The sequence below is a fragment of the Cibotium barometz genome, chromosome 2, assembly GCF_041138505.1.
Source record: "Cibotium barometz isolate CiBa-2024 chromosome 2, ASM4113850v1, whole genome shotgun sequence".
Classification (NCBI taxonomy): Eukaryota; Viridiplantae; Streptophyta; class Polypodiopsida; order Cyatheales; family Cibotiaceae; genus Cibotium; species Cibotium barometz.
The window spans coordinates 58,293,942-58,317,866 of NC_141047.1; the positions used below are offsets into that span (position 1 = coordinate 58,293,942).

Here is a 23,925-nt window from a genome sequence, read left to right on the forward strand (position 1 = left end):
CGAAAACATGAAAATCCATTCCAAAATAGACAAACTGATTTTTTTCATACTCGCCAAAAAAATGAGTCAACTAGCCTAACTTGGGACTGCCCCATAGATCCAAAGCCAAATATCACCAAAAGCTCAATCATCCAATATAAAGAGCTTAGAGGGGATGGTAAAGACCAGATTGCGTTTCCATAAAACTCATCAAAATCACAAAACCAATCCAGCTGCGGCATCCGCCACCATGTTTGTAGATCATTCCTATAAAGTATGACAGGGTCAACTCCTCAACAACTTCCATCAACCTATTTTCCGACCTCAAGTGTTAGAAGCCGTGCAAGGGTATGAAAGTGAAGAACTATCCACTCACACCACAAAAAGTTGCTCCAACAAGATGTGCCTCAGTCACATAACACTTTTAATCCATAAGCATATGTTCACAAACCTCACATCCATGAATAGATTTTGAAATAACTCGCACATCCCTAAAAAACTTGCTTGGCCCAATATACACCATCCATGGAAACATAAGAAGTTGCCTTGCAATCTCTTCCAAGACTCAATATTTTAAAACCTATTGTGCTCAGGAAAATGAGATTTATCCTATAATTACCCTCTCCCAAAGGAGATAGCTCATTCAAGATAACATCCAAAATTTCTCCTGCAAGAAAGATGATGCAAGCAATTTAGTCCACAAATGGTAGGGCTAGAAGTTCTGGGATAGCTAAGTCCATGGCCAAGCTCACTAAACCGTAGCATGCTCTACTTGTAGAGTGCTTGCTCTAGCATGCACGTATCCACCCATGCACATATCCACATCTATCCATGAAACCACATCTATTCATGAAAGGTACCAGGCGTATCCTGATCTGACTTAAGAGCAATAAATCTGAAGTAAAGCAACCAAACTATAGATTCAATTTTTTCCTTGTAGCTTTACGTAAACAATTCATTTAAGAACACTTTTTAGTCTACAAGTGAAATTAGGTTCACAAAACCCAATCGAAAAAGAAGTTACAACAACAAAATTCGATACATAAAGTAACCACAAGCGGAGATCGGCTTTGAAGAAAAAGCATACATTACAACCACGAGCAGAGATTGGCTTTGAAGAAAAAGCATACATTACATCAAACACAAACAATATAGATACTGAATCCAATGGAAAGAGTTTATACTAAATGTAAATAAACTTATATTAAGCCAAACAATACAGCAGCATGATTGATATTAACTAAATTCCTGGACCACATCACAAAAATGTAACTTGCCACATATGTGTGGCTACTCAAGCATAGGGTGAAGATTCCGTTTCCGAAACTACAACAGAGGCTCTTTCCTCCCTTCTTGGAAGGTTGTGGCATCAAATAATACTTGGCATGGTGACCAAGGATACTCACTCGTGCTTCCGCCATTACCTTAGTAGTCTTAGCCTTTTGCCTCTTTGGCGGACACCAATAGGTTCACTTTGATGTCAAGGCCTGTGCTCCTACTCTCCGTTTATTCTTTTTCTATGAAACATGATGTGTACTTCTACTTTTCTTGGATCTGGGTCAGTTTGCAAAGTGTAAAGCAACCAAGCCCTTCATGTGCATCTTTACCAAGATAACACATTGATGCAAAGAGCAGTTGGAAAGACGACAGTGAGAGCTGTCCTGCTTCATCCAAGGCTGTACCAGCATGTTGCTCTTGAGAGACAACCAGATAGCATCGCTATCCATAGCTCAAATTTCTAAATAGAGCCTTGAAAGAGGCAAAAAATCCACCAGTATCCCGCAAGAAAGAAGAGCTTCTAAAAAACAACAATAACATTTTTCAATTCCTGCTTTTGGGCTTTTCGTTATTTCTTTTTGCATATTTTCAACCCTTTAAAATAAATTTACTAACGCTTCTTCGTTTGTTTGTTTTTATGGTCGTATTTAGGCGATTTTAAAAAAGATTTTGGTGCCATATTTCCTATCTTGGTCGTATTAGGCGATTTTAAAAAATGTCCGGCCTGTTGTTAACACTAACTAGTCTTTAAAGAAAAATTTAAAAGCCTGCTTTTAGAGACTTTTGTTAAAAAAAACATCTCTCTTTTTTTAAGTATATTGTTTCCAAAATATATATATATACCACGGAAATACTCTCAACACAAGATACTAGTTTTTTTTTTTTGCAAACGCCCAAAAAAAAAAACCATAGTCTTTTACTTTCCGAACAAAAGTTTTAAATTTTACATTTTACTTTAAAGATACCTTAAATATTTTTCTTAAACACATTACAAATTCAAATTCCTCTATCTATATTTGGGTCATTGGCATGTACCTTCTATCAACTACAGACACTTTTTAAGACACACCTAGAACATTTTTATGCTACTTTTAGTCATTTTAAAATTTGTAAATTTCCGAAGTTCATTCATTTTTTCGAGATTTTTACCATAGGTATCTAGATGCATACTAACTAAGCATTCTCAAGTAGTTTCATGAAATTTAAACTCAGCAATTTCTTCAAAATTCATAAATCACTCATAACCCACTTTTGTGGTTGAAACGACTTTCATCGCTCAGTCAGCTGAGGGTGTCGTCACATCGCATTGGATTGAGACGGGGACAGCAAAGGGCATTCTACAGGACATACGATTATGTAGGCTATGTAGCACTCAGGAGATAGAGTTAGAGAAGCATTACATACTTAGATGCCCAGTTTACTATGAGATATGCAGGCGCTACCACTATCTCTTCAAGGAGATAGAGTTAGAGGAGCATTACTTACTTAGATGCCCAGTTTACTATGAGATACACGGACGCTACCACTATCTCTTCAAGGAGGGGTTTGGGGCCCTGTAACAGGTGCTGCATAATAGAGATCAGAGATGTCTGGGACTATACCTATTAGAGCTGAGGCACCACAGAGACAGGCTATTGAGGCAGCAGCCCAAGAGGCAGGATACCGGACAGACATCTATCACTCACCTTTTTGGCCCTCACCAGCGAGTCCCTTCTGACTCTCAGCCCACATGAGATCTGTTGGGATAGATTGACCAGGACAGGGCTAGATAGCCCCACCGAGGGCCACGCACTCAAAGGGTCCTCCGAGAGAAATCACATGTCCTCCAAAGAGCCAGACGTCCTGGATCTCGGAGACCCAGACCCTCTACATGGTGCACCCACTTGAGAGGGCCTCCTGGGAGAGGTTTATTCTCTCTATACATGGCAGAAATTGTTGGCTTGAGGATGATACCATTCTCTCTCCTCTTTTTTTGGTCTAATAGGTGGAGGGATGGAGGTTGCATCTATGCACACTTAGACTGCTTCTCTATGTTGATGATTGGGTTCAAAACAGGGGAGGACATACACTTATAACACCTGGCACTTCCAAATCTGATCATTGCTTTGTAGTTTTATGTATTAAAGATCTACGACATACACTCATAACATCTGGCACTTCCAAATCTGATCACTGCACTGTGGTTTTATGTATTAAAGATCTAGGACACCATTGCTCTACTCCTCATGTGCATATTCCTGAGCATCTCTACTCAGATGCAGAGCTTTCGCAGCAGGTGACAGATGTATGGAGGTCTCGTGACTTTTCTGATGGGCCACAGAATGTGGCATCCACATTGCAGCAAGTCAGTGATTTTTACCACAGAATGTCCTTACTTAGGAGACAGGAGGTCATTGGCCATGAGAGGGCTATCAGACGAACGTTATCTGCATTACAGAGGGAACATGAAAAGCACCCCGATGCCCAGTGGATTGTGGATACTTTATGTACTGTTAGGGCTCAGCTTTCAGTACTCCCTGGAGCAGAGAGCTGAGTATCGTTACCATGCCCAGGAGTCGTTTTACACTCAGATGGTTGAGCTACACAGTAAACCCTAAAGGATTATGCACCGACTGTAGCATTCATACAGTCATCTCAAAATGGAATCACAAGGACGCTGCTTTTTCAAAAAGAAAAAAAAAACACCAGCCCCAATAGGCTCACAAATCCAAATTATTTCCACGAAATGCATTGAGAAAAACAGCTAGAAAATCAATTGCTTCTTCCAACAAAACAATGATTTCAAGGCCAAAAGAAGTGGCTATCTGCACCCATGGATCGAACACCCAAATTTCTAGCAACAAATAAGCGTACCTGAGGAGAATGGTTCTGATACCAACTGAACCATGATTATGTGTAACCACAATCTGTAATCTCTTATATTTTACCATCACAAATTCTATTGAAAAAAAAGGATCAACCTAAAAGGCTCCAAAACCTTCTCTTTTAGTGCAAGTTGCAACCATACAAGTGCCCTTTCTACAAGGAAAATCAAAATTTCCTTTCATGCTTGCTTCAAGCTATGTTAGCACAAGTTAATCGCTTGGTATGGTGCTTATTGATGTGATAAGTATTCACAATAGATCAAGTTATACCAGCCTTACGTCGTCACCAGAATCCTCCTCACTTGAGAGATTCTCATGCTGCACTGGGTCATCAGCATCACCAGAATCACTAGATTTGTTGAATAAACCATCAACATCCCCATCCTTGATTGCCTTAATGACCGCCTCCATCAGTTCAGGATCGACAGTCCGAAGCATGCCACCTGCAGCAACATGGTTGAAGCTTAAAAGCCAAGACAAAAGTTGGAGCTAAACCCACAAAGAGAAGGCGTGAGATGTGTGAAAACTGAGACAATCCTTTTAACAAAATACACTATCAAGTACTGTAGCATCCTTAGAATTCAAGGTGGAAAGATGATACCAATGAGGTTAAGTTGCCGTCTTCTTGCATGCTTTCCATCTCGTCCGATTCGCTGGATATTCAAATACTAGAAGTTAACTTTGCTTGGATGTGATACAGATTTTCATATGCATGTTTCATTGGCCTAGGTATGCGTTCACCTCTATAAGTATTTGTCAAAGAGATCCATATGTGTACACACCAGGATGTCTAGGAGCATACCTTCACTAGCCTCACTGCATCAAAAACCTCTTCCTGCAAATTACCCCACCTGCACCAGAGGGAGAAAGAGAAAGTTATATTGACGTCTTCAAAAGACACAAAGGGTCTATGAGACCAAACAGTGTTCCCATACCTTCATGAAAAATACCTAGTCATGGAAAGAAAAAAAAATAGAAAAGATGCTCGCTACCTACACTAGAAAAGCATGAGCCAACATATGTCAATGAGAGAGGAATACAATGTAAGTTGCCATGTGGCTGATGCTCATGTGTGTAATGGGGTTGTCAACAATTCTGGGATTTACATGCAATTATTAGTATTTTATCAGATTTATGGACTTTTCGACAGGCTTTTGGAATGGGAGGTATCCAGCCTAACAGATCATTGGATTGACGGGATGGACGTGTGGAAAACAGGTTAAAAACAAGATATTGAAGGTGTTCACATCATTATTAATGAAGATGGACAAGTTATTATAAATTGACCACGTCAAATTATTTTTAAAAAGGGGGAAAACCTTTATTTTTTTTTCCTCCCCTCTCACCCCCCCCCCCACCTCGCATCAAATTTTTATTTATTTTTTTGTATATGGAACAGTTCAGGACCCTATGCCACCCCTCGCTCTCGGCTGCTCAAGCATGGGTGTGTTCATCTTCACCAATGGCCTTTTGGTTTTCTGTTTTCTTTTTATGCCTAGGTTAACTCACCGGATGTAGAACAGTCCCAAACAGCCCCTCTCTCAGCCCTAGCTTTGCATCCCTCCCTCATACCATTAGGAAGAGTGCATAGGCTCGAGATTGGACATCTTTGGTGTTTCTACAGCAGTGTACAATTCAGCCCAACACTTGGTCTTCAGAGGTCTTGCGTTTGGCTTATCGTCAGTCTCTTTAAAGGTAATAAAGCAAATACTATCTTGGTAACGGGATAGGGGGCCCTTCAGTGGGTAATTCGGGACCCCATACGGTGTACAATTCTCATCTCTCTCTCTCATATCTCTCTAAAGTTTGAAGTATTAAAGTGGATTGCTAAACTCGCAAAACTTAGGATACAGAAGACGGTGTGAGCATTTGTGTGACAGGATCCTCCAATACGAAGACTTCCGCTACATGTTACAGATCGGGTAGAAGGCGGCCATCACCGTTGGACAACCACCTTGCATATTATTTGCAGCCTCTTCTTCATTTTTTTCCCCATCCACCCTCCCTTCACAAGACCTTGTGAACCCTTGAGATGGCAGACTTGCTTGAGATGGCTAAGAAGCACGTGAAGATCCCTACTCTCCCCACATTCCTGATGGATCGACAGTTGGACAGGACCAACTACAACATATGGAAGGTAATGATGGAGTTCGTCTTGGAGTCTTATGACTTGGCTGATTTCATTGTGGTTGGTGTTCCACGGCCGGAGTTGGAGGACGGGGAGCTTTTACCCTCTACTCAGAAAGAACGGGAGGCTCAGGCATAGTTATGGGATCGTGTCAATGCCCGTGTGCGTTCTTTCATCTTTCTTAATTGCACACCACAGTTGATTAATCATATCAAACATATGACGTTGGCCAGAGGGATTTGGCAACACTTGGCTTCTCTATATAACAGGGTGTCACCCATGAAGCCTCCTTGGAAGTGCAGATGCGGGTGATGAATCCTGCAAAGTCTTCGACGATGCGGGAGCACATCAACAAGTTGCAGGCTCTTTAGCAGGAGGTTGTTCAGGCTGGGAAGGAGATATCTTCAGAGGACATGGCCACCACTTTGCTGTCTCATCTGACCTCTCAGTACTCAGCTTTCTACTCCTCTTTGATCACTAGTGGCAGGCTTATCACCATCACATAGGAGGAGCTTGTGCCTATGGTCTTGGTCCAGGAAGAGTGTTTTACGAACCCTCCACAGGGCGGAGGTTCTAAGGCCTTGACTGGCTAGCGGTCGAAAGGTCGTAACAACAACAACAATAAGGGCAAAGGGAAGTCTTCATCGGAGAAGTCTTATGAGAAGAAGCCCAATTCAGAGCGTGATAATTTGAAGGCCGAGCGGACCTATAACAATTGTGGCAAGAAAGGCCACTATTGGAGGAAATGTCCTAAGCGGAGTACCGAGAAGAATGCTGATTCTTCAGCTTCACCTGCCAAGACTCCAACTTTTGAGCACTTGGAGATTTTGGACACAGATGCTTCATCTTCTTCAAGCGAGGAGGCAGTTGGCTTCACCACGAGGGGTACTCGGGAGTGGATTCTTGATAGGAGTGCTTCCAGGCACATGACTCCTTCCCATGATTTCTTACAGGATCTTAAACAGCAGTCACGTCACATTTTCATTTGCGACAATTCCACCATACCGATTCACAGTGAGGGCCGGATGGAGATCATTCCTGATGGCAGAGGGGGGAAGCATTCCTCTCATGTTCTTTACGTCCCCGCACTTGGTTTTCATCTATTGTCAGTGCATGAGGTTTGCAAGACTAGCTTCCGGGTGGAGTTTGAGGAGTATTATGTTGCTCTACGGGACAGACACACATGCCAGGTTGTTTGGGAAGGCGGAGTGGAGAACGGTATATATAAACTCTCAGCACTCTCCTCTCTTACAGGCTCTCAAATTGGTGACTTGTGGCACTTTCGGTTTGGCCACTTGAATGTGGATGCACTACGGCGAGCTTTCCGAGACAGATGGTGGTTGGCTTGCCAGATGTTGGCAATAAGCAGGGATGCTGTAGTTCTTGCATTCGTGGTAAGCAACATAAGGAATCTTTTCCGAAGCAGGCTTCCAGGCGGGCTTAGAATGAAGTTGGTACACACTGACTTGTGTGGACCTATGCAGACCCCATCCTTGGGAGGTTCTTTGTACTTTATGATGATTGTAGCAGATTTACACGGGTTTATTTCCTTTCCCAAAAGGACCAAGCTTTTGCTCGGTTCAAGGAGTGGCATGTTATGGTGGAGAAAGAGTCTGCATGTTATGGTGGAGAAGGAGTCTGGGTTGCAGATAAAGACTCTTCGGGCTGACAAAGGAGAAGAGTTCTCTTCTAATGCGTTTGTGCAGTTTTGTGCGGAACATGGTATCAAGCGGGAGCGGGCCAATACAGGTTCGCCTTCGAAGAATGGAGTGGTTGAGCGAAAGAACCGGACTATGGTGGAGATGGCGAGGACGATGCTGAGGCATTGTGATCTTCCTCGTCCACTTTGGGGAGAGGCTGTGACTACAACTGTCCATATCCTCAACCGATCTCCGATGACTTCAGTACCAAAGATGACTCCATTTGAGGCTTATTTTGGCAGAAAACCAGATGTCTCCCATTTCCATGTGTTTGGGAGTGATGCCTATGTTCACATTCCAAAGAAGCAGAGGGGTGTATTTGTGGGATATAACTCTCTTTCCAAAGAATACAGGTTGTATGACCCAGAGAAAAACGAGGTTGTTGTCAGCAGAGATGTTGTCTTTGATGAGCATGTTCCAGCTTCCATTGTTGATGAGCCACCACTTCTTGGTGAACCAGAGGAATCTGAGGATGATTCCCAATCTAATGTTCCAGCTAGACACCCTCAGTCGGTTGTAGAGGTTGAGCCCGAGGCTGGAGATGAGCCCCAGCAACAGCAGGAGGCTCCACATTCTGTTCGAGTACCAAAGTGGTTGTTAGACACCCTACGGGAGTCAGGTGTTACTCAGCTTCCCTCCGAGTGGACCATAGAGGACGGACCTCGAAGATCGCACAAAGTTCGTGACAAAAGTCATTCAGTGGAGCTCTTACATGTAAACTATGCTTTGATGTCTCATATCATTTGGGACAAAGAGCCCACTTCCGAAAAGGAAGCTCTTTCTCAAGAGACTTGGAGGAAAACCATGCAAGTGGAACTAGATGCCATAGAGAAGAATAAAACTTGGGAGTTGGTTCCAAGGCCATCAAAACAGTCAGTCATTGGTGTCGAGTGGGTCTTTAAGACCAAGTATACGTCTAATGGGTCAGTGGACACACAAAGCCACACTTGTGGCTAAGGGTTATGCTCAGCAGCCTGGCATCGACTATGAGGATACCTTTGCACGGATAGCGAGGATGACCACGATTCGGACCGTTCTTGCCCTTGCCTTTTCTCAACGGTGGCCCGTATATCAGATGGATGTAAAATCCGCGTTCCTTAATGGTGACTTGCAGGAGGAGGTGTATGTTGAGTAGCCTCCAGGCTTTGAGGTTTTGGGATCAAAGGGAATGGTTTACAGGTTGCGGAAGGCCTTGTATGGTCTTAAGCAGGCTCCCACGGCTTGGAATCAGAAGATTGATTCCTTCTTTCTACGGACAGGATTTCAGAGATCTATTGCAGATCCTAACTTGTATCTCTTTCGGGAACGCAGTTTGGTCACGTTGATTATCCTTTATGTGGATGATCTCATTCTCAATGGTGAAGTTTATTGAATATCTTGTTGGCTACCACTCGAGTTTTCGCATTAACTCTGTGGGAGTTTGAGGATCTTCATGGCTCCAAATTTTATTGGCCGCCGCTCGAAATCTCATTAACGATACTGAAGACCAGTTCCTATGCTTTATGGATTCCTTGGATTCATTGAAATATGTGGTTTGTGGAGATTGTATATTGTATTATGGATGACCTCGTGTTAGACTCACGAAGCACCCCCAAAGCTTCTATTAGATAAATGCTACTTGGTAATACTACTTGGTAATATGACAAATTCCAAGGGAAATGCCATTCTGGTGTGCTATGCTTTAAGTGGATAAACTGAGCACCTTCATTTTAAGTTCGTGTGTGAAACCCTTGATCGGCTACGTTGGTATCAGAGCACATCTTTCCTTTTACTTAAGAAAAAAGGTCCTAACCATGGAATTCACTAGACTAATAGTGTGGTTAGGCCAAAGGCGTACCTATCCACTAGCCAAACAACTATCAAATTTTGGGAGATGCAAGACGATTGGAGGAAAAAATTTGTCACAAGTCAACTACTAGTGCACACACTCGGTTTGAGAACCAGACAGTTATTTGCTCGTGAGAGAAGACCAACGATGGGAGAAACCCAACTTTGGATCTCATACAAGAGGGTCAACCTCCTCTTCATATGCTGAAGGAGAAGGAATATTCGACTCTGACCAACGAAAAAGTTAAGTATCTTTTGAGTTTTGAAAGATTACAATATTTGTTATTCTTTCCTTTTCTGCAAGATTGTTGCATCCGTTATGCGCATCCTTACCCTTGCAACCTGGGAAGGACAATGTGGAATGTTTTCTTGCATATTGTTATGAGGATTCAAAACTTGAGGCCACCTCTCTTCCAAGGTTTGTGGTCAACGTACCAACACAGAGTGCAAGTGGTAAGAGTGAACTTGAGCCCCCTCTTCTCCTAGGTGTACGGTCAGAGTACCAACACAGGTCAGATGTGCATAGTCCTCCACATGAAGCAGTGCCAGTCCGTACTGTGAGTCTCCCTCTGGAATGATGTCAGGTGATCTGAGTATCTGGTCTGCGAGACCGGGACCCGGGTGTCAGACATCTGTAGAAGCATGTAGGTTTGCATGTAGAGAAGGGGCCAGCCCATAGGGCTACCCCAGGGTAGAGCCTAGAGCTCTTACTGTGGGCATGGGGGAGGTATAGAACCACCCCCAAGGGGCCAGGAGGGCCCCAGACTGTGCCCACCAGCCGGCCTAGAGGGGTTGTCCGCCAGCCCTAGGGCCTCTGGACAGGCAGCCGACAGGGACCCAAGCCCTGGACAGCCTGTCGGCCAAGTGTGGGGCAGGCCACACAGCCAACACATGGACTGTCCAGCAGTCCAGCAAGTGTGCTTGGTGGCCAGCCATTTTATTGGTGTGAAAGCGATGAGTTTATCTAGCATTTAATGTTATTTTTACTAGTCGTGAGCTTTTCTTCAGCAGGCCGACTTGTTCTGCTAGTCGACTTGAAGCATGAGAGAGTATATAAAGCCTAGCCAAGAAAATGATTAGTTTATCTCATAATTCACAAGGAATTGCTGCATTCCAAGGGCCAGGACAGCCAAGGGAAAAAGCTTCAATCAAGATGAAAAGTGCAGGTCAAGATTCTGTCTTAATTTTCTGATTTACATCATTCTAATAAAGCAAATACACCATTCATGGTGGGAGCCCTGCAAAGGGTATTTGGGACCCAATATTGTGTCCTGTCCTCTCTCTCTCTCTCTCTCTCTCTCTCTCTCTCTCTCTCTCGTGTCTAATAAAAGACGACCCTTGCACTACCTTTCTGCCACCCACAAGTGGGGCAGATTGGCTAGTGCAAGGGCCCTTAAAAAGGCCATGATCCACCCAAGTTCAAGTCTAACTGTTGGTCGTATAAGCCCTCGTGTTGCATTCTACCGACGTTAATACCTCTCTCTCTCTCTCTCTCTCTCTATTCTCTGCACATCTACTTCAGTTTTGTGTGTTATATTCGTCATGAAAGGTTGCTAAATTCTGAGCATTGAAGTTACCAATTCGACCATGAAGCTTCCACATGTTACACGGATGGGTCGCTTGTTGGAGAGGGATTATCCCTCCATAGCGTGGACGCCATGTGCATCTCATTGCATAGACTTTCTCATGGAGGACATGGGCAAGTTGGAGTGGATGAAGTTGATCATGGCGGCAAGCCACCTCCATCGTCACCTTTTTCACCTCAAAGGTGAAGGTGTTTGCCATGTTCCGCACACATAGCACCCTCAAGCTAAAGAAGCCTTCCAGCACACGCTTCGCATACATGTGGCTTCTCTTGGAGAGGCTATATGATGTGAAGACACCCCTTTGCCAAACGGTGGTCGGCCCGGAGTGGATGGATTGGGATAAGAGAGAGACAAGTAAGGCAAAGGACATGCAAAAATTGTGCTTGCATGAGGATTTTTGGAGCAAGGTGCAGAGCATTGTCATTGCCATAACCCCCTTCTATAGGGTTTTGTGCATGACTGACATGGAGGGCGCTACCTGTCACCATTTGGCCACCCAATTGGTCCACCTGTGCTTTCTTATCATGTATGTACATTGGACTAGTGTCCATGGCAGTTGTATATGCCAGGGATTGATGCCACTCATGTGATACTGTCGACTTGGCTTTCCGTTGGGACTTGTGCCTCCGTGTACATGCCCGGAAATGCTTGGTGGATTGGTGTTCCATTGGGTCTGGTACCTCGTGTACTTGCCTGGAGCACGTCTATTTTGGTATAGTCTCATGAGAACGGGGATTGCACATACCAATGCTGCATTGCATAGCATCTTTATGTGCTTGCTTGCAATTGAAATTGCATGCTGTTTTCGTGCTTGCTTGACCAATGTGTAGTTCCGGGTAAGGAGACGCCCGCCCACGAACTGTGCGTGTGAAACTATCTGCTGACATGGTTATGTGGCATGTGACAGGTGGTAAGTATTGGTCATAAACCTAGCCTTAGGAGTTAGCACTAATTTATAAGTGAGTGTGTACACACTTCATGGAGTTTTGGGCGACCAAAACTCACTTATAAATTATGACCAGCCCGATGTTCACACACTAATGTCCCGAGGTGGACATAACCCAATGTCCACCGCCCAGAGCTTATCCCCTTTGTACAAAGGGAGTAACCAACCATGTGTCCACTCTAGCTTGCTCCACAAAGCACCTACCTGCCACCTACACTGGACAACTCACCATCTCACTCCTCCTCTCTCTAGAGTTTGGCACCTTCTTCATGAGGGCTATTGGGCTGCATTTTCTACACATTCTCCTTCCCAACTCCATTTCCAAGCTTGCTAAGGTGATTTTCAAGCTTCCAAGAGTGTTTCCGGATGCTAATCACTCTCCTACACACTCCCAATGACTGAAATGCAAGCAAACAACTCTCTTTATTGCTGTAATTTCTGGTCTTTTTGCTGAAAAGCCTAATTTCAGCCCTCGTTTCTCAAGTTGAACCATAGAGGAAGCTTTCCCAAGGTTCCCTTCATCCTCTTGAAGACTTTTGTCGCGAAGAAATGAGACAAATCAAAGATCTCTTCACTCCAAGGACTTCCATTGCGAAGACTTCCGCTGTCATCGACTCTACTTGCAATTGGTAAGCTTTAATGCTTAAATATGGAAGCAAGTAGCAAGAGGGAGAAACCGGATTACAAAATCACATACCCTGTGTAGTGTTCTCTTGTCCTACGTGCTGTCTTGCAGATTGTTGCTACCATGTGTTGGTGGAACAATAGAGAGCAGATGGTAGGGAACATGGGCACTTGAGAGGGTAGTGTGGATTGCAAGTCTACATCGACAACCACTTGTTTGCAATACTGTATTCATATGCATTGGTATGGAAATCTGGTCAGAAATGCCCATGACACTATGTACTTGATTCTCCCAAGATCAATATACTTTATTTGAGAGAGGGGTCGGCCGTTCCGGCTCATTGTGTCTCTTGTCAATTCAGCAATTTACTTCTTATATTTGAGCAAGTGTCCATAAAATCTTAGTGTATTTAAGTGTATTGATTAGCATTGTGTTCAACCAAGTTACATTGGTATTAGAGCATACAGTTCTCTTTCACTTCTATCGTGAGAGACAATCACCATGAACACTAGCTATCTCTACACTTAGAACATTATGGACAGCCATACAATGAATGTTGGAGATGCTAATACAAGAGGCAGGGACAATGAAATGCATGCCTCCAATGCTTTATAGGATGAGCAAACTCATGTGGTGCACAATAGGGAACATGAATATATGAGACAGCCGTCCCATAGCAAAGAGAAGATGCAGGAAGAAGAGTCCATAGTCTTGAGGGCTGAACTTACTCGTATGCAGGCTCTTCTCCATGCACAACAAGAAGAATTGAACCTCTACCACCACGAGGATCCATTGGTACATGACCGTTTGAAGGCCAAGAAAGCTGAATCGTATATGGATGCAATGGCAATGATTGCTCAAGAGTTGCACAAGCAACCGAGGGATGCAACACATGCATACTTGGCTCGTACCGAGGATGCCTATGCAGAAAAGGCAACTATCCCACATGTCTTGGAATCCCCACAGGTGCCCGAACAAGAACTTATGTCTAAGAGGATGAATCTCCATGCTATGGGACAGGAACAATCAGTGACTTCACGCCATGCAACAATACCTTTTGTAGCCCGTGAAGGATACAATGTCTATAGCAGTGGTCAAAATGTATGTCAAATGCCATTGCCGGCTGAAAATGTGCATGCACAACATATACAACATGGGCTGCAATTTTCTGTTGGTGCAGGTATTCCGCGTATCTCTCATGCCACTCATGCCTTCGAGTGTGCTCGTGAGGGAGAAGCTATGGCTGAAAACGTATCAATGCATGTTGAGGGGCCAGCCATGCCTCATGCTTACAAGGCACATGTAACTATGCCCTATGCATCACCTTTTGGTCCTAAAATGATGCCAGTCACAGGGGCTGTCCCAATGGACAAACATGGGGGAAAACATGTTGAGATGCACACACATGCATCAAAGTCTCGTGACTTCAAAGCCGGAGACAAATCTGTGAAGTTTGACACATATCATGGGAAATATGATGCATCAAAGGCACTTGCTTTTATTGCCCAGTTTGATATTGCTTTCAGTGATGAGGATTTCACTCAGAAATCCATGATCCGGCATGTTAGCATGTTCATGAAAGGCACAACTGCCCATTGGTGGCTCACAGAGAAGCTCTCACCGAATCCTGTTAGATCATGGGAAGAGTTCAAGGAGAGGTTCTATGCTCAATTCTTGCTTCCCAATGCATTGAATGAGATAACAATGAAGTGGGATTGGGTGAAGCAAAATGAGGGGGAATCGGTAAATACATATATACAAAAGTTTTGGAAAGTGCTTTTGGAGGTGTCTCCATTTATGCATGTCACCGCGGCAGAAAGGAAGAGAAGGTTTCAGTCGGGATTGCAACCCGTGTACAAAGCAGGACTACAAATGTATCCTGGTCATGCCTTACACCAACTAATCGCAGCCGCCACCGAGTAATTGGAACTCAAATTGAGTCGATCCAATAAGGCTAAACCCTCATTTCAAGGCAAAGAGAGGGCTGTCCAAAACCTACAGGCACTTTATCTCCAGTAGGCATATATATAGCCGGCATGCCTCCCTCATATCTCACTGCTTGTCTAACTGCAATCTCTCACATCGGAGGTTCTCCCCTCTTGCTCAGGACATGTATTCCTTTTGGTGATGATATTGAGAGTAGGTTCTCGCCTGTGTGTCCTCTTTATCCCTCTCTCTCACTCTCTCTCCTGTGTTTCCACTTTCCCTTCTTCTGCTGCACATTCTATCACAAAGGGGGGGAGTTGTGTCAAAGTTGACAATGCAGAAGCAGTATTGCATTAGTGAGAAAACGCTAAGGGAGAGAGGATGAGAGAAAACGCAAGCAGAGAGAAGGGAGAGAGAGGGTACACAAACACTAGAGAGAGGTAGAGAGAGAGAGAGTATTCGAACCAACACAACAGCAATGAATTAGATGAATTTTACAATGGAGCTAGGGTGCTTATATATCCACAAATGGACTTGGCCAACCTCACTTGAGATGCATTAAAAAAAATTTAACACCCTCTCTGCAGCTCATAGTGGACATAAGTAGGAATACCAAGTCGATGAAGAAGCTACCATGGACACCCCAGCAGTGGCCAACCACTAGGTACACCTCGGATTTACAACCACCAGCTTGTCACCACCAAAAATGCCATCCTGAGCACCAACTGCCTCAAAGAACATTGAACTGTAAGCCACACTACGTCCAAGGATCCCCATTCATGAACTGTGAACACATCACGTCCAAAAAACTCCACAAGATAATGAACTTTGGTACACACCCTGTCCATAATCCCGAAAACAACAATGAATGACTGCAGCACATCCATAGTGTTTTATACGCCATGTTGGTTCCTTGCCAGATGCCTAGTGCTTTGAATTCCGACACACGGATCCAAACACCCAAAAATTGAACTCCGACACACGGGTCCAAGTCGTCAAAACGGGAGCACAGACTGCCCCTCTCTGCCACTCACATGCCTCTCTCTGGTTGAAGCACGTGGTAGCATCCATCCACCAAGCTAGAATGCTGGAGCATGTGCCAGTGTAGTCCTTGCCACACTGGCAGAAGCCTCCATTCACACGCACTTGTTCTACATCATTTGTTGGTTGGGTGCCATTGTAAAGCCTCCTGCTACATAATAAGATGTTCATTGTCTGATGTCTCTCTCTCTCTCTCTCTCTCTCTCTCTCTCTCTCTCTCTCCTATGTTTTGTTTCTGCATGTGCAGCTTAATCAACACCCAGGTCCTCAGACCGAGTTACAATTGCATGCCTTCAATGATTCAAACTGGGCAGGATGTTACAACACTGCATTGGTTCGTGCATATCATGCCTCAACAAGAAACAGCCGACATTGGCCACATCTAGCTATGAGGTTGAGTACAGGGCAGCATTTACCATTGAGTGTGTATGGCTTAGACACCTTTTGGCATATCTTAGTGTTGGACAACAGTCCTGCACTCCTATCTACACTAACACTTTGAGCACATTGGCACTTGCGAGGAACCCAATGTTTCATGCTCGCACAAAGCACATTGAGGCGCATTATCATTATGTCAGGGAGAGACTCCATGTACAGCTAGTCATGGCTGCCTTGTGTCTCCAAGCTGCATCTTGTGCCAATATGTTCACAAAGACTCTTGGTAGAGACCAATTGGAGTGAACAATGGACCAACATCGAGCCTCCAACACCTAGTTCATCTCAAGTGTTCATTGAGAGGGAGTGTTGGATATCAATGTCTACTCTCACTACTCTATTTTGTAACGGTTTAGTTAGCTCATATTCTGTAAGGGTTTATGTTAAATTTCGGGGTGCCTGCATACGTGGCACACCGCGGGCCCCAACATGAGGAGTCACCCGGTGACCTAGCCAGTGACCGCCTCGGTCTAGACAATGGTGCAAAAGAGTTAAGGACACCTGTCCATATGTCCGTGCATTTGCTGGGATTCGAACCCAAGTCCCTGCCAAGGGAGGCGAAGCTCCTATCCACTACACCGCGCGCACACTCGTGATATACACACATGTCCATAACATGTTATGGACATATGTCTACAAATGGGCCCGTCACTGGCCATTGACCGAGTGACCGGGCTCGCGGGGTGCCTCGTATGTGCAGGCATCCCGATATTTAACGTAAGCCTTCTGTAAGGCCCCCTTTATGGATAGAAGCCATGATTGAGTAACTTAACACATAGGCCTCGTGCAGACACCAAATGATGGTCTCAGCAATCGGCTGATGGTATTGGTAACACTGTCAAATAGGCTAGAGGTAGGTGTGGACCGTTGGCTAGATACAGGGATGCATCAAAATACGTAGACATTACTTTTGGACAACCTTCGTTGCTTGGTAATTTGTAAATATAATTCCCCAAAGTTCGAACACTGCTTTTACTATAGATTACAGCCCTTGACAGTAGAGGGTTAGTGTTTCTTCTTTTGATTGTTCGCATGTTTTTGTTAGGGCACATTATAAATGAATTTTGGATATGCTCTGACCTGATGGCTCTTCGGAGCTGGGAATCGGAGAAGGTGGAGAATTCCTTAGCCCAATCGACACCTCGGAGGGCCTCTCTTTTCTTCTGGCCTTTGCTCTTCTTCTCGAGAGTAGAGATAGAGTCCTCTGAGCTACTGGCTGCTGCCACTACTGTCAAGGAAGAGGGCCTGCCGCGCCTGTCCAAGGAGGATGCCTGACAATAGAGCTGTTGGAGGAAGTTGACGGAAAATCCTGCTGCTCGCGGAGGCCAGAATAAGGAGGAGGGGAGACACGCGCGATTGTGGTAAAGATGGTGAAGGTGATGGTGCTGAGGCAGCCACGAGCGCAGCATTCTCCCCTAACAACAATTACAATTTCATAATCTGCTCGCTGCTGGGTACTAGAACCATGAACCCAAACAATTTTTTTCAACTTCGTAGTGATGGGATTTTGGGTGCATAATATTGGGATTTAAGCCTATGTTTGTGTGTTCACACAAACAAAGTCCTACAAATATAAGCATATAGAAAGAGATGGTTATAGGAATAAATTGAATAAATCTATGTTAGATTGAGGAGAAGATGACCAAATAGTGTAGTTGTTATATAGTAGCAATGTAGGCTTACTCAAACTATTACAAATTGTATTAGGTCATTGCAATGATAGGTTATAGTAACAATGTAGTCTTACTCGAACTATTACAAATTGTATTAGGTCATTCATAAGTGTTGCAACAATGATAGATTCTAACTCGTTCTAAGGTGATGGAATGAGCTATCAATGGTGTTATTCATCTGCAATGAATTGCTTGCCTAGATTAGCTAAGATTGTCCCAAAAAGCTCCATCATTCTAGACCCGAGACATGGACAAATGACTAGATCATCATCTCATGGTTTATTAACAACATGCAAGTTGTTCTCTCCATATCTGACCGAGCAGGTTGCTTGTGTGGGCTATCCCAACAACTTGCCCCCACTACTTGAAAAATGGTAATCTTTGGAAAGGGTGGTACTACCCCATTGTGGTACTTGGGGGTGTGTGCCAACAATGCTTGAGGCCTCGTGGTGCAAGATTATGACTCTAATTGAGCAAGATTATTGGCAACTTCAATGGGACCTCTCTCCTTGGGGAAAAAAAAAGAGAACACCTAACTTGGCCTTACCCAAAGTTGTATTAGAGAGGATCATTAGAAGAAAATACTTTGAACCAACACAAAAAAGTAGTTTCTCACACGGTTAATGACCACGAGCCCTGGAGAAGATATTTGTATGATTACAATGATCAAGATAAGCATTGTCCAAAGTGGAGAAAATACTTTGAACCAACACAACCATGTAGTTGCTCGCACAGTTAATAACCACAAGCCCTGGGAAATATATTTGTATGATTACAATGATCAAGATAAGAATCGTCCAAAATGGAGGAATCAATAACTTTTACTAGTGGGATTGTGTACCTTAGGCCTATAATTCAAATTGGCACATCTTTCATTAGACCAAGTCGTTGAACCATTGCTTGATTGGCCAGCTTGATGACAAATTCAAGCCTTTCTAATGGTGGTCAACCCCATTTGTGGTATAAGTCCAATGTGATATATTTATTCTAGAGTCAACATTCAAATATGTTACCACCCTTTGTTAACTTTTGTACTCTATGGGCAAGGTTACATTAGAAGAACCACTCTCCCAAAGGTTGCATTATATTCACTTCCACCACCCCAAATAAAATCATCGTTCCAACTTGGCACATCTCTCATTAGACTAAGTGGTTGAACCATTGCATGATTTGCCAACTTTATGACAAATTCAAGCCTTTCTAATGGCGGTCAAGCCCATTTGTGGTACAAGTCCTCTGTGTGATAGTCATTCTAGAGTCAACATTCAAATATGTTACCACCCTTTGTTAACTTTTCAACTCTATGGGCAAGGTTGCATTAGAAGAACCACTTCCCCAAAGCTTAGATCATATTCACTTCCACCACCCCAAAGCAAGTCATCACTCCAACTTCTTCCTCTGTCGGAATTTCAAATGTATCCATGCCACAAATATGGATTATTCCTCAGTAATACCCATAATGGGATAATCATGGAAAACTAATTAGGGACAAGAAATCTCTAGTTCTCTTGTTTTCACATTCCACACCTTCCCATGGCATGTAGGTTTTCGCAGAGGAGCATTGCTATTCAAATTTTATTAACAAGAATACTTCAGTCAACATAGAAAAAATAATTTACCTTGGTTGATTAAGCGTCATTAGGAACTTGCCAAAATGCTAACTTATAAGTTTAACTCATGCAAATCAACTTTACATGGGTCACATCCTTTGAGGCAGGCCATGTGATACAATGCAAATAACTTGTAGCCATACATGGGGGCTCTCAAGTAGAATGGGAGAAACCGTGCATGCATGGTGGGCATTAGAAGCAATCCCTCCCCATCCCCTCCCCCTTTTTTTTATACTCCCGATGCCCACGAGGAATGCAATGAGGAATTTTGTAAGTCTAAACCAAAACTCAAGCTCAAACCAAAGTGAAAACTAAACTAAGATGTTTTTTACTAAAGGTTATCGTGTTTGATGCTTATCTATTAGTTGATTAGTAGGATTTTTTCTTCAATTTTTTTTTTCTACTACTAGACCACAAATTTAGTTCAAGATGTGCATGGTCTTTATGTTATGTATCTAGTCTCATAGGTAATTTTTTCTATTGCTAGACCACAAATTTAGTTCAAGACACGCATGGTATTTATGTTACGTATCTGTTCTCATATGTCATTTTTGCCCATTGTAGACCTTAGTATATATTTATTTATTTTCTCTACTCAAATACTAATAAAGACGATCTTTTTGCATTGCTAGCAAGTCACCTTCTTTGGATTTTTTAAATCCCTCTTAGCCTCAGAAGTTTTATTTGAATTAACCTTCTACTAAAATTTCTTGCCTTTATCCTTGGTTACTAGAGCCTAATCATTGCTAGAACTTTTGAAGGCATTCTATCTGGATTGTTCCTCCTACAATAGTAAGCTAACTAGCTCCCTAATAGGTAAGAGGGACTGCATTGCCTCTCAAAGAAAGCTAGCGGAAAGTATTGAAACCCAGATAGGATTCATGCAAAGAGTTCAAGGTGATGACCATTTTTTTCCCAAAAATGATTTCATCAATGTTGAGAAGTTATTCTCTTAAGTCCTATAACTTTGTTAAGCATTTATTCATGGACCACTTCTCCTCTATTTTTTTATTATCAAGTTGCCTTTTGTGAGAAAGAAACTCAAGCATCATTTTGAGCTTGATACAAAGTTTCTAGAGTGTCCCAAGCAAGCTTAGATGTTTTACAAGAGTGAATGTGCGAAACAATGAACCTTTTAACTAATAAGATAATCAATGCCAAATCTTGAGCATCATGTGAATCCTATCTTCTATACTTTGAGAAACTTGATGCTGGGTCTATTGGCCCTGACCCCTTTAAGTAGCAGGAGAAATTGTGCTAGGATGGGGCTTATCACCATTGACAAGTCCCCATAATGCCTTTGTATAACAAGGACATTTTTTACCATAAAACTCTATAGGGAGTAACTTGACCCATCTAATTTATCCTCTTTAGAAAGAATACTAAACAAATCATTTACAGAGTTTTTAGGGACCATACCTGACTGCTATTGAATTTGAGAGAGAGAAAGATGAAAAATGAAAGGTTGAACTGAAGTCAACAAAAGCTATTGAACAATTTGTAAACTGCTAGAAATTAACAGTTGGATCGGACAATCCTTGAGAGTAAAATCAAACAATCCGTGAAAGTGGAATCGATCGAATAAAAAGTACAATCATTGAGTTGAAACAATCCTTAAAGATAGAATCAGATGATCATAAAAACTAGAATCGGTCGATCCCAAAAATTAGAATTAGCAAAGTTGGATCGTTGAGACTGAAGTAAGATCGATGGAGTTGGATAGCTCCAGAAAGTGGAATCACCAAAGTACGAGCGATGGAGTGGGATCAGTCCAAAAAGTGGAATCAGTGAAGGTGAATCAATGAGGTAGAATTGGTGGAGTTGGATCGCTAAGGTAGATCGCTGAGGTAGAATCGCCAGAGTTGGATTGTTGATTGAACAATTTGACTTTTAGAATAACTGAAAAGTGGAATCAAGCGATTAGACAAAGTGGAATTGATCGATCAAAAAGTGGAATTGGTCAATCAAAGAAACCCACTATTCAAGAGTTGAATCAGTCAATTGTAAGCCTAAAAATGATCACATAGTTAAACAATTGTTGAATCAGACACTTCTATCTACCATGTGTCACGTGCTGCTACTGGTGAAAACGAAAAAATTCAGAATCACGTCAAAATGCTACTTGCTATGGGGATGAAGAAAGAGCTCTATTTGCATAGGTAGAGACAAATAGAGATTGGCCTTCATGGTGGTTCTCTCTCACAAAAGATAGAACAAGAAGAAGCTAATGGAAGGGAGCAACCTATAAGCAATCCTATTCAAGCATGTAAACCATATTAGCATGTAAGAACACAAGCAAGAAAGAGTAGAGAAGCGGGAATCGCCATAAGTATTCCATCAAACCATTACAAGCGCCCGTCCAAGTTGTAGATTTGGACGCCATTGCTTTATATCTTGAATGTATGACCTTTTGGTGTATCTACCTTGACTCCTTGATATAAGATAATGGTAGTAGCTCTCGTTAACCCTAGAAATGGGTTAACATTCCCCCCTTCCTGATGCCGATCGTGTCCTTGTGATCGCATTGAAGACCTTTGTGTGGGGAGAATTGATAAGCTTTGTTGATGGCTTTTGATGTTAAGTGATGTTCAATGGTTGTTATTCCTCTGGAAGAAATGAGAAGGGCTAGTTAGTAAATGAAAAGGTTAGTGGATTTTTGGGAATTCCTAACGGGTGGGTGGGTGTGTGGGTGGGTGTGGTTTTTTACGAATGATTACATTCTTATATTTGTGTGAGTTTTTTTTTTGGGTTTTTTGCTCACTTTGTTTTTGACAATCATAAGCAAGGTTACATTTGATTTCTGTTAGTGAGGAAGTTAAGATATGTTAGGAATGGGGGAGAAGAGGGGAAGGATCCGGAGGAACGTAGACATAATCATCAGAACGAGATTGTGTTTCTCAGTTTCTCATTTGATTTATTGAAGCGACATTCATCATTTGAATATATTGGCCTTCGATGATTCTTGTCAAATGTTGTTGAGTAGGACTTGTTCTTGTATGCTTCTTCCCATGTGCTTTTTATGCTTTTATGTATATTTAAGTGCTCTAATGAAGCATATATATATATATATATATATATATATATATATATATATATATATATATATATATGAAGTACAAGAATTGAGTCAAATAGACTCTTATTAAGCTACTGATTTTTGTTGAAGTAGCCACTCATGAGCGAAACTTGAAAGAATTACGTCGACTTGCGAGACTTAGATAGACATCTTCACGAGAAGGATTAGATATCATTGTGTTATGAAGATTCTTTGTTTGGAGAGGTTTGTAATTTTAAGGAAAGTTCTAGGCGATGGGTTGTACCATTGACCAGGCTTTCGCCCACCATGGTCCCCCCATCTAGAGATGTACCTTGAAAGTTGTCGATGATGAGGCCTTGGTGCAAATGTCCTCCTGTGCATGAGTATGGATATGTACTCATGGAGGAGCTGCTACATTAACTTAGCCAAAAGAATAGTAAGCTATAAGCTTAACAAAAATGTATTGGCTATTGAAGATCGTTGGGAATTGTTTGCGATATTCTACCATTTTTAGATAGGCCATTTGTGTGTCTCCCTTGTGTTTGTGTGTCTCCCTTTTGTGTTTGTGTGTTTTTTTTTTGTACCACCTTGTGAGCAACAGATTCTTGTGGCTACTCTCCTTTTTGAGAGAATAGGTTCTTATTTCTACCGCGTAGGTACTGCACTTATGCTTCACATCCAGGAGGGGTGAAAATAGCATTGTGAATTTATTCTTGAATTTTTGATGCGCTCATAAGTCTCCATGCAGACGTGGGAATTTATTCTTGAATTTTTGGCTCAAATGTTGTTGAGGCGGTAGGTAAGACTGTTGGTTGGTTACCAAATTGGGGTTGCTTGAACACACAAGCTCTTGTGTAGGTGTTGAATGCACGAGAGTGGTTGAGTGAATTGCTTGGTGTTGCTTGGACCTCCATTCTTATCAAACTTTAGGTGAAGCTGTTGGGATTAAAGTCGGTAGCGAGGCTATCTTCACTTTGTTCGATTTTGGCAACCATATGACGGGATTACCATCATAGTATCCTTGTTGTTGAAGCATGTGCACAGGCACCCATCTTTGATGAACATTATAATTTGGTGTGGCTGATGCCTTTGGTGCTGAGGTTTGTTTCTTTGAACAGGCTTAGGGGACTTTTTGATGCGCTTGGGAATCCAAGCTTCGGTGTTATCTTGGTAGTACCCTTGTGCTTGCAATAATCTTTTTGGTACCCTCACTTGTTAACTTAGTGGAGTTCTTTGAGGAACTCGCATAGACTTTTGTGGTCGGTGTTGG

The 23,925-nt window shown here is 42.7% G+C and overlaps 1 protein-coding gene across 2 annotated transcripts in view; it reads right to left on the reverse strand.

Annotated features, from left to right (window-relative positions):
• Positions 1 to 17,837, reverse strand: part of LOC147641269 (kinesin-like protein) — a 51,312-nt gene extending 33,475 nt beyond the window's left edge. The window contains exons 1-4 of one of the 2 annotated variants that reach the window (XM_086819873.1): positions 17,416 to 17,837; positions 4,924 to 4,972; positions 4,723 to 4,774; positions 4,392 to 4,564 (exon numbers count right to left, since the gene is read on the reverse strand). In XM_086819873.1, coding sequence (XP_086675999.1) covers positions 4,392 to 4,564; positions 4,723 to 4,774; positions 4,924 to 4,972; positions 17,416 to 17,744 — 603 coding nt within the window. In that variant the 5' untranslated portion in view covers positions 17,745 to 17,837. The remainder of the gene's footprint in view (positions 1 to 4,391; positions 4,565 to 4,722; positions 4,775 to 4,923; positions 4,973 to 17,415) is intronic. The other variant, XM_086819877.1, reaches the window with a different exon arrangement.
• Positions 17,838 to 23,925: the final 6,088 nt, after the last annotated feature.